The 11,151-nt window shown below is 42.2% G+C and overlaps 2 protein-coding genes across 3 annotated transcripts; one reads left to right on the top strand and one right to left on the bottom strand.

The window, feature by feature from the left end:
• Window positions 1-954: 954 nt before the first annotated feature.
• Window positions 955-5,030, top strand: aldoab (aldolase a, fructose-bisphosphate, b). 2 transcript variants are annotated; one of them, XM_034106745.2, is made up of 7 exons: window positions 955-1,065; window positions 2,219-2,335; window positions 2,991-3,257; window positions 3,348-3,508; window positions 3,880-4,138; window positions 4,231-4,430; window positions 4,588-5,030. In XM_034106745.2, the coding sequence occupies exons 2-7, from the start codon at window positions 2,224-2,226 to the stop codon at window positions 4,678-4,680; spliced, it is 1,092 nt and encodes a 363-aa protein (XP_033962636.1). In that variant the 5' UTR covers window positions 955-1,065; window positions 2,219-2,223; the 3' UTR covers window positions 4,681-5,030. The 2 variants fall into 2 exon arrangements, with proteins under 2 accessions (XP_033962636.1, XP_033962637.1); XM_034106746.2 differs by having other exon boundaries at window positions 965-1,065; window positions 2,223-2,335.
• Window positions 5,031-5,545: 515 nt separating this feature from the next.
• Window positions 5,546-10,309, bottom strand: LOC117464598 (chymotrypsin-like protease CTRL-1). Its single transcript, XM_034107127.2, is given in 7 exon segments — window positions 5,546-6,556; window positions 6,861-7,003; window positions 7,710-7,898; window positions 7,901-7,968; window positions 8,465-8,630; window positions 9,640-9,654; window positions 10,255-10,309. Coding segments are annotated over 7 exon segments (972 nt in total). The 3' UTR covers window positions 5,546-6,220.
• Between the last annotated feature and the right edge of the window lie 842 nt (window positions 10,310-11,151).

Raw genomic sequence — 11,151 nt, 5'->3', positions numbered from 1 at the left:
GTACATGGTGCCTACTGTGACATTAAAACCAATATGTTTATGCACTATAACTTATTCTCAGAAAACTGATAAAGTCGACCTGCCAGACACATGATAAATGTAACTCAGATGATCTATTTCTATTGAAATAGCTCTTTTAGCTGCCAGCCGGTTCAGGAAGTGAACCTCTTCCTACCACTGCTCACCAAAGATAAAGCCAAATACTTTGACCTTTTTAATGGAGCAACATTTCGCATCCTTTAATGTGTGTGACTTGTGCTCTGTGTCTACCTATCTGAAGGGATAAAATAAAACAGATATAAAGTGCTCTGCAACCTGACTATGTGCAACCTTTGCCAAGCTTGCCAGTTCACCCTTTCCTGTCGAGCAAGGGTGATCGGGAAAGGTCAGAGAAAGGTCAAGGATCAGAGCACTGTGTCGCCGTGTCTGGATCTGATTTCTAAATTCAGGTTAGCAATGTTGTCACATGCTCTCTGTGTGAGACTGCATGTGTGTTGCACTTAAGTTATCTTGTGTTTCATCCACATACCCTTTGTAATGGCCTCTGGCTGCCGGGAGGCTTTTCTCAGATGAAACAGCACATGTGTATACAGAATGCCATAATCAATGCTACATACAATAACAATGCCTTAAACTACAATGCTCAGGGTGCCATTTGAGCATGGAAGAAGAAGCATGCTTTTGCCTGAAGGAAATTAAGACTTTAAAGTAAAGCAATCTCTCTCAAATGTTCTGGTTATTGTTTCCTACCCATCTACCTGCACACTTTACCACATTTCTACTTGTTTATCCCTGTATACATCCCTCCCTTTCTTTGCCATTCACCGAAACACTCTTTGCCCTTTGACTGGCTGCTCACCACCATGTTACTCCAGCCCTAGTCGCTCTGAATGTCACGAGCCATCTCTGGTTGCGTCCTGATCTTTTTATAGCCGGGCAGCTGAAATGTGAGGGGTCACAATGAGAGGATAAATACAAGGGCCAGCAGAGTGGAGGGTTGTCGCAGACGAACGCCGGATCTTCTCCCTCTTTTCTCTTCTCTCAGATATCCTCCTAACCTCCAAGGTAAAACTAAACTAAATGCAATGTTTTAATTGGCTTTTTGTGCTACCTGTTGATTTTTCTTTCTTATAAAGCATGAAGTGCATGGCGTTTTCCCTTTTCTATGAAGGCTAAACATACTAAATGCGAGTCATATTTAACTCACAGATGTCTTCTTAACTAACTCTAAATTAAAAGATCTTTGTAGTGGCTTTTCTGAGACACTAAAAACTGGAAGTGTTATTAATAGTACACTCAGTATTCTCCTTACAATACTATTACTAAATACTAAACTTCTCAATACTGAGATACTTAGTGAATACTTAGTTCGTCTTTTTCCGTGCATCATTGGTGGCTGCAACGCCCCTCTTTATCTGATGAAAACGTTCCACTGCATTGTTTCCGTGTGGTCAGAAGTCACTCACTAATCTTATTAAGCTCTTATTCAAAACTGTTTCAATTTTTCCAGGCTGTCTTTTATTGTTCTTCCTTTACAGTACATGCCTGCTGAAAATAGGGTAGTGAAACTGAACGATTCTCTCTTATGTAATGCCTTCTGGCTGAGCCATGGTGCTTGATAAAGTACATTGTGTTTATATTTAGTCCAGTCAATTGATAGTGGAGGCACAGGCGAGGGGGATGGTGAACAGGAGGTGTGGGATGGGGGAGGGGGGGGGGAAAGAAAGGTCAGGGATAAGAGGCTAGAAAATAGAATAGGTCACCCGCATTTTCAAGGGAGGTCAGATACAGTATGTGATGGGTGGGGTAGAGGAAGGCTCTCTGGTACTGATCCCCTCTGCAGCTGCATATTGTGCCTGAGGAATAGTGCCTAGCCCCAGCTCATAAAGTATTCGGGTTACTGGAGCAGTTAGAGCTGCAACAACTGCAGTCTCACGGTCGGGGCACCAGCATGTCTAATTTTATAGTCACCGAAGACAGACAGGTGTGTCAGGCCTTTACTGCACTGCTTCCTTCATATGGTCAACCAAAAGTGTTGCTTCCTTTCATGAAGCAGGTTCCAATGTATTTGCAAGTATAACCACAACCCCAAATGTCAGGTTTACACAGCTTGACATTTCGTTAAACGTTTCACCTTGCACATCTGCCTAGTGGAACCCCTCTGACCTATCAGCCTTTTAATATTTTCTTAATTTCTAATTGTTTGTAATTCTCTCAGTCAGGATGCCTCACGCATACCCCTTCCTCACTCCTGAGCAGAAGAAGGAGCTCAGTGACATTGCTCACAAGATCGTCGCTACCGGCAAGGGTATCCTCGCCGCAGACGAGTCTACCGGTAATTTTCATTTTTTAATGTACTTTTTATTGTTTAAGGGTCTCCTATCATGCACAAATTCCCTTTTTGATGTCTTTTATAGATAAATATGTGTCCCGATGTGTCAGGGAACTCACAAAGTGTCAAACAAAACCTTCTCTCTTTTCCTTCGTACCCAAATCTCTAAAAACGGGGGTACAACGGAGCTGATCCAGATTTTCTGCCGATATTACTTAATATCGGAAATGTGGGCTGGCTTTACGCTCACGGCCCTATCAGAAAAGTCGCTATCAGAAACAATGCGTGATGTGTTTTGGAAGTAATATGGTCTTTGTTTACATTAGCAAGTATGCTAACACTCAGAGCTAAGCTGTACTGGAGAGAGTAGGCCTATGTGTAACAAATCAGGATATAAAAAGATACTCACCCACCTTGTGGTAAACCCGCAAGATAAAAAGCATTTGAGCTTATATATTTTTATATATCTGAGACCCATAATATATGCCTAAAAATAGCATTGTAGGAGATCTTTAAAAGTCAATAAGAATGGTGAAAAACTGGTGACTTTGACATTTCTTAGAATTAAAACTTTTCTAATGCAAATGCTCAAACAAACTGTAGTGAAGTGCTCAGATGGATCAAGCCTTCATTCATCATATTTCTCCTCATCCTCCAGGAAGCGTGGCCAAGCGTTTCCAGAGCATCAATGCTGAGAACACCGAGGAGAACAGGAGGCTGTACCGCCAGCTCCTCTTCACCGCTGATGAACGCATCAAGCCTTGCATTGGAGGCGTTATCCTCTTCCACGAGACCATGTACCAGAAGACCGACGACGGCAAGCCCTTCACCCAGTATCTCAAGGAGAGAGACATGGTGGTGGGCATCAAGGTCGACAAAGGTGTTGTCCCCCTGGCCGGAACCAACGGCGAGACAACCACCCAGGGTGAGCGAAGAACCGATAAACAACCAAAGAGTATTTACGTCTTTTGACACCTTTGTCTAACTTATCTGCTCTATCCTCCCTCTTTCGCAGGTCTTGATGGACTGTATGAGCGTTGCGCCCAGTACAAGAAGGATGGTGCTGACTTCGCCAAGTGGCGCTCTGTGCTGAAGATCACCCCCACCACTCCTTCCAGGCTGGCCATCATTGAGAATGCCAATGTCCTGGCCCGTTATGCCAGCATCTGCCAGATGGTAAGACACAACAGACAGACGTTGAAATCAGTGTAAGGTCTGGACAAGTTCCACGTTGGTTTTATAAGCTTCATTCTAAGTTATCAGTAGAAAAAAAAAATCTTCTCAAAAGTCTATGTGGCTATGATGGATTTCACAGTGGCCCCAAAGCTGCATTACCTTCTTCTAAATGCTCTAATTGTATCATTAAAAACAATTTGCATCAGTCAGATCAGAAACATGTCGTCTCTAATGCCCTGTTTCCACTGCATGATATGTCTCGGATCTACTCTTTTTTTAAACTCAAATCATAATCTCTTATTCCAATGTTAACCTTCTCCCATGTTGCTGACACAATCGTTTTTGACTCCTTTTGTATCTGCCATCCTCAGCACGGCATCGTCCCCATCATCGAGCCTGAGATCCTCCCCGACGGTGACCATGACCTGAAGCGCTGCCAGTACGTCACTGAGAAGGTCCTGGCTGCCGTCTACAAGGCCCTGTCCGACCACCACGTCTACCTGGAGGGAACACTGCTCAAGCCCAACATGGTTACCGCCGGACACTCCTGCTCACACAAATACACCAACCAGGAGATCGCCATGGCCACCGTTACTGCCCTGCGTCGCACTGTGCCCCCCGCAGTCACTGGTAAGCAGGATGCACACAATACTGCCTTGTTGAGTTGCACACATTTGCCAACTTTGCTAGCACAGCTAAACACTCATGCTCTTCCTGTTTAGGCATTACCTTCCTGTCTGGTGGCCAGAGTGAGGAGGAGGCCTCTGTCAATCTGAACGCCATGAACCAGTGCCCTCTGCACAGGCCCTGGGCCGTGACCTTCTCATACGGCCGTGCCCTGCAGGCCTCTGCCCTCAAAGCTTGGTGCGGCAAGACGGAGAATGGAAAGGCATGCCAGGAGGAGTTCATCAAGAGAGCTCTGGTATGTATGAATAATATTATTTAAAAGTTTGTACGTCTATAAAAAAGTGTTGTGTTACACAGAAGCCGCAGTAGAGTGTTCATAGAACTGTATGGACTGCAATCAACCCCTTTCTGTATTGTGCATTAAGTAATATTGTGCTTTTTGTCTCATACAGGCTAACAACCTGGCCTGCCAGGGCAAATATGCTCCCTCTGGAGCCAGTGCTGCCGGCGCAGACTCCCTGTTCGTGGCCAACCACGCTTATTAAGCATGGACACTCACCGTTTCCCTCTTCGCCTTCTTCCCATTATTAGTACCACCATCACCATGAAATAGGCCATGTCACCGATTGTGAAAATGCTTTTAAAGACCAGCACTCGTACAGGATATTGGTAGAAAGCGAAGGAGAAGACCTTCCATGTGGGTACTGCTGCAGCCAGGAGATTCGTAAAAAAATGTCTGCTTCCATTCCCTTTCCTTTTATTTTTAAAACGTTTAAACCTGTTTTCAGGTGAAGATTCCCACATTGTTTTTACACAACTTGTACGATTTCTTTTAAATTCACCAAGTGCAGTATATGATTAATACTGGTACCATGGAATAAAGAATTTGCCCTAACCTGTTGCTTTACTTCCTTTTTGAGTCCTTGCTAAACATTATTTCATGCAAACAACAGTTCAAAGCTGGAGCCTACTTGGGCAGGTAATGTTAGCCTGAAAATGCTGAACATTTTTAAGCGGTCTGTCGAATGATAAGAGAGGCAGCAAATGTTTTGCAATAGATGTGACGTTTCATTTCAGGTTGCAGGCTGACAACAGCGCTTTCATTTAAAACTGCAGGTTGCTACACTAATTAATGTGATATTTCATCAACGAATACCCTATATGCAAAGTTCATGTTGCAACAACATTTCAGAAACGACTCTCCTAGTGGGAATGCAACGTAGTTTAATTAATCTCTTAGGTAGCTAACACAAAGATCAAGATCTTTAATGAATTTCCCATGACAATGTTTGTCATGGGAAATTCATTCCGGTAAACCACGATCACTTTTTCCAAAGGGGCCACCAACATCAACAGAAAATTAAAAGATCTTTGTAGTGGCTTTTCTGAAATAAGAGCTATAATTGCAAGTTCATGTTAACTGTACACATTTTAACATGCTAACACTAAAATGTGCTAACATGCTTCCAAACCAAACATGTTCATGCTCCTAGCAATACTACTACCAAAAAAAAGCTTGGTTCTGACCCGGGATACAAAGGCACAGTAGCCTACTTTATGCACAACCATGAGTGTAATAAGAAAGCTCAGTTAACATAGCTGTATTCTTAATTATCATTCACTATAGGGAAGGAAGTCATTATTGTGGTAGGTTACATGTCTTGAAGCGAGTCGTGCTCCACCTTAGTCAAAATGACTATTCAGTTCCATGGTGTGAAGTTACATACAACTTAAATATTATGCTATATTGTTCATATCTGGAATCAAAAAATATAAAGAGGTTTGTGATCTTTTTTGAAAGAGACAAACAGATCATCTTTTATTATTTGCTTTAATATAGGGTGTTGTAGTGCAACTGACAACAAGAATGGCTCTACCATTAGTTATTACAATCATTGGTATTTTAAATAAGATGCATGTTGAATTAAGTTTGTAAGTACGAAAAACCTTTCCACAGAGACAAAACCATGCTCTAAAACTACAGTGATGGAACTGATGTAGTACATATAAGTAGAATGTTAGTCTAACAATTTAAGAGACAAACATAACCCAAGGACATTGAGAAGTTGTTAGCGCATCGCAGCACTATGGAGCTACAGTGTGCTGCAGGAGCACTGTCCCAACAATGACAATCAATGTAAGCTCAGTAAAAACAGTTGTTGCTGTGGAAGTCGTATTTGGAGCCTTTGTGGGTGAACTGCGACACTCGAAACTGTTGTCTTGGTCAGTGCCGTTGGAGGTGAAAGTCACAAAGTTTACCTTCGCGCCCGCTACTTGATCTATTATCCAAGTCTCGAACTCAGACACTCGGGCGTAGACTTCAGGGAAACCAGCTGTAGCACACGGTATTCCAAAACTGGCGATGCCAGACTGGATCCACATTGAGGCTTGTTTGCATTGCAAAGGACCACCGGAGTCCCCCTGAAAAGAAGGGACAAAACAAAAACTGTTAGATGATTGTCATTTGATTTGGGTGCAACAAGATCATATTTCTCTTTAATTAGTTTCTCTCTGTGTCCTCTGGCTGCTTTGCCTCAACTCTCTGTGAGAATGTGGCTTCTTAAGCAAAATTGTTAACTTTAACAAGTTTTTGTTCAAAAGTAATGTCCTTAAAAAGAAATGCACAGTCGGGGCAAACAAAAAAAAACAACACATCTTACATTGTGTTGCTTTAATAGCAACAAAGAAAATTAGCACAGCTAATACAAGGGATTGTTTTTACAACCTGACATATGCCTTTGTTCTCTTGTCCCGCACAAATCATTTCATTAGTGATGTTAATGTCTGAGCGGTAGATGCAACCGCACTGCTTTCCTCCAATGACAGGAACCTGAACCTCTTGCAGCGAGTAAGCGCTCGGTAAGGCCTCTGTGAGAGAGAGTAAAAAATCAGAAGACAGACACACTTTTAATTTTCCTTCTTTTGCACAGTTTTAAGGGATTGTTTTAGTATTCTGGGACAAGCTGAACAAGACTCAACAAGTCTTCTGATAATGCAATTGTTTTTGTACCTCAAACATTAATAATTGGCAGGGGTGGGACTAGCACAAAATGTGATGTGAAAAAAAGGGGTGTGGATAGAATATAAACTGGATAAAGCATTTTTTCCTTATTCATCGTCTAGTTTAAATTGATGTTTACTGTATATATAAACTAAATATTGAACAGAAACAACTACTTTGTTTTAACATGATCTATAATCTCTCCAATCAACATTTATTATGGATTCAGGGGAGGCGTGTGGCGCAGTAGATTAGTGTGGTGGTGTTCGGATCAGGGTAGCACAGGTTCAAACCCCACTGCAGTCAGCATGTCGTTGTGTCCCTGGGCAAGACACTGGGCAAGACATCTCCTGTGGGGATTGCCCACAGTATTGAGTATGTAAGTCGCTTTGGATAAAAGTGTCTAACAAGTAACATGTAATGTAATGATTCAGTTTAATTCAGAGAGAGCAGGAGAGGTTGTCTGTTAGCAAGACAACTAGTTTGCAATAGTTCTACCCAACCAAACTAAAACAGAAGTGCTGTGCTTCAAGGTTCATGCTAGGGTTAGCATGTTAGCATACAAATACTCACCATTCTTTCCTAGTAGGCCCCAACCTGTGCTCCAGCAGGAGGTGGAGTTGTGAAACTGGCTGGAGTTACTCGCCAGGCATACAGGTCTGATGTAGTCATTGAAACTGACTGCGCTGCTGAGCGTCATCAGTGCGATGTCGTTGTTAAACAATGTGTTATTGTAGTCCGGATGGACGATGATCTGCGTTTAACCTCATGAACATTAGGTCCGGACTGAGTCTCTCTTCCAAAGTAGAGAGTATATGAACTAGGTGTGACACTGGAAAAGAACGGGAAAATGAATAAAGACCTCTCCTGAACACATTTTGACATAAAGAAATGTATGGTTGCACATTGTCAGGGTTTGTAATTTTAAGAGTTGCAGGGTCCTTTACACTTGTTTTATGTGAGAAGGCATTTGGTGTCTGGAGGTTAAGGTGGTTAAAAGTCTGCAAGGGTTACAAAACAACATAATGGTGGCTTGGTTTTTTGTGTTTCTGCATGACGTGACATTTTTAGAGAATTTTTGTTTTTGTTTACCTTTACTCTTTGCTTACTGTTTAACAACAAAGACAGCCTTTGTGAATACCATTGACTCATTACATGTGTATGTATGTATGCTTAATGTGCATTGCAGCCACAAAATAAAACACTCTACTACTGTAATGCTTATGTGAATCAGGTAATGGCCACCAATTGTTCGAAGCTACGAGTGATAAAGTTTTAGTATAGAGTTGGAAAAGGCAACAGATGCAGGTAGTAGGATATTATATTACCTTATAATGCAGTGGGCTGCTGTGAGGACCCACTGGTCACTGATGAGGGTCCCTCCACAGAAGTGACGTTGCCCTATATTGTGCATGCTGACCTGCCAGGGCCATGACCCGGCTGTGGCATTTCCACCACCAACTACCCTCGTGTTCAGGGGTGCTACTCCACAATCTGACAGAGACAACTGTGTGTAATTAATAATATACATTCAAAATAGGCTAATACATCCGCTTCAGGTGTGTCGGATATTAAGGGCCCCGGCACGAAAGTTCCACTCAAGACTCATTTGACTTTGAATTGGTGAGTTACCATGAATATCTAAGTAGGCAATACGGACCAAAATTTGACTTAGTTAACATAGGGGTCTATGGAGATTCACTCCCTTCTGCAGCCGGCCTCTAGTGGCCACTTGATGAACTGCAGTGTTTGGCACTTACTGTAAGCTGCTTGGAAAAAACCTATTATTTTTGTCAATGTCTTGTTATCCTCAGTATTATTTGGCTCTATAGCGTAATTTGTCCCTTTAAGCCTTCAACCCAATCTTGGCTGAATAGGTGGTTATTATTGATGAATACCTTAGTTGGGACATTGTTGCTTTCATTAAAGGTGGGGTAGATCATTTTGGAGAAACCAGCTCGAGTGTGCTAGAATTTGAAAATACACAGCCGGAAACTATCTGCCACTTCCTTACAGAGCCCTTCCTCCAACACACAGGAACGCGCACATGACCAATGAGGGCACGAGATACGTTTGTGCACAGATGGAAGGCTGACAGGCAGGTAGGCCATCCAATTATTTTAGCCGGGCCGGCTAAAATGATTGGTCGTGCTTTTTACAGCACTACGGCTTCCACAGATGACATTTTTTTATGGATTTTTTGTCAAAGCACTTCAGATATTCATTGCTATCAGAATGTTAAGAGAATTCCATGGAATATAACAAAAAGTGTATCTCGAGCCGGTTTCTCAAACTTACCTACCCCACCTTTAAGTTACTGTCGATATACAAGGAAATAATTTACAGAACAACATTTAGATTTTCGGATGGTTTTAAATTCACTTCTGGATTGTAAAAATGTGTTTTAGGGAAAGAGGAAAATGTGTAGGAATGTCCCAGAAACAGCTGGAGGAAATGGAGTGCCGTTTTAGATGTGTTCATTGTTAAATGTTACTGAACTCACCCTGCGCCTTTGAGCCTGTAGAGACACAAGGAAGAGAGAAACATGAGTTAATAATGTGTGCAGAAGTGTGTGTGTGTGTGTGTGTGTGTGTGTGTGTGTGTGTGTGTGTGTGTGTGTGTGTGTGTGTGTGTGTGTGTGTGTGTGTGTGTGTGTGTGTGTGTGTGTGTGTGTGTGTGTGTGTGTGTGTGTGTGTGTGTGTGTGTGTGTGTGTGTGTGTGTGTGTGTGTGTGTGTGTGTGTGTGTGTGTGTGTGTGTGTGTGTGTGTGTGTGTGTGTGTGTTTAATTGTTAGGCCTAAATATCTTGGCAGACGTGTCAGACAGTGTTATGTTAACAGGTGTGTTGACAGGTGACGAGGCTGACAATAACCAAGTTATTGCAAGTCATTCTCTCAAACCCGTTTGAAAACTTGAATACACCTACCTATGATTTACAATCAATCAATTAAAGATAATTATTACCATTTCAAAGACATTAATTCATTTCTCTGTAAAATCAACGAGACAAAGCCCCTGTCTTTATAGAGTTTATATTCAATCTTTATCCTAAGATGTTATTAAAAACTAAAAATAACCTCTAACACTTGGACAATGGACAATTTTCTGGTAAAAGCTCACCTTGCCCAGTGAGGCCTGCACACATCAGGAGCGTCCACACCGTCCAGGCTGCCATCCTGTGCTGTCGATACATTTGTCAGTAAGCGCAGAGAGTCCCGATGATTAAGTCTCTCATTGCCATCCCACAGATGATGTTATACGCCACTCCCTCCTCATACCTGTTTTTCTTGATTCCTCAGCTGAACATGGAGTAACTCCATCCATAATTTAAAAAAAACATGTTAGAGATAACATTAGTTAATATTTCTAGATAACCAATGAATGTATGACTTTATAATTGTCTAAATTATATAAATGCGACATGAGATTGTGTGGAAACCACCAACGATATTCAGGAAATATTAGGTGTTTCCTCTATTTTCCAATCTCTACTCTAAGCATTGTTGTATTGTATTTACGTTTCACCTATGAGAATAGTATTGACCTTCTAATCTAACACTAGGCAGAAGTAATTTTACCAAAATATCTAAAATCAACCCTGTGATCCGCCATTGTTGTTGTTGTTGTTGTTGTTGGCGAAACACATCAGCAATGACGCGGGGGAGCAGTAGAGGTGGGGAGAGGTGGGGAGAGGTGGGGCTATTGCATCATCGTTATCAGGAAATGATTGTATAGGGCGTAGACACGGAGCCGTTTGGCCCCCCAGAGCGTTGCGTCTGCAGATCTACCCACCTTGGGACCCGTTATCGTTATCTGCGTTTCCCTGTCGGTCTCGTGTGGCCGAACTGTCTATAAGATAGAGAACTGTAGCGGATACAACCCCTTTCATCTCGGTGTGGCTAGGCCGCTAGGGCCTTAGAAACGTACTCTTCCAGTATGTTTTGTTTCTCACTATTGCTTAACCTGAATGCTGATTGCCATACTTCACCATCCAGGTAAACAAGTTTAGCATATTTA

The sequence above is a fragment of the Pseudochaenichthys georgianus genome, chromosome 19 (assembly GCF_902827115.2).
Source record: "Pseudochaenichthys georgianus chromosome 19, fPseGeo1.2, whole genome shotgun sequence".
Lineage (NCBI taxonomy): Eukaryota > Metazoa > Chordata > Actinopteri > Perciformes > Channichthyidae > Pseudochaenichthys > Pseudochaenichthys georgianus.
The sequence above is the reverse complement of the archived record's forward strand: the minus strand, read 5'-3'. Positions and strand labels throughout refer to the sequence as shown.

What these genes read in the sequence shown, in the direction of transcription:
- aldoab (XM_034106745.2), top strand. Translation starts at nt 2,224, where the DNA reads ATGCCTCACGCATACCCCTTCCTCACTCCTGAGCAGAAGAAGGAGCTC. An exon ending in CGCCGCAGACGAGTCTACCG is followed by an intron (nt 2,336 to 2,990) that starts GTAATTTTCATT and finishes CTCATCCTCCAG; the next exon opens with GAAGCGTGGCCAAGCGTTTC. An exon ending in ATGCCAGCATCTGCCAGATG is followed by an intron (nt 3,509 to 3,879) that starts GTAAGACACAAC and finishes TGCCATCCTCAG; the next exon opens with CACGGCATCGTCCCCATCAT.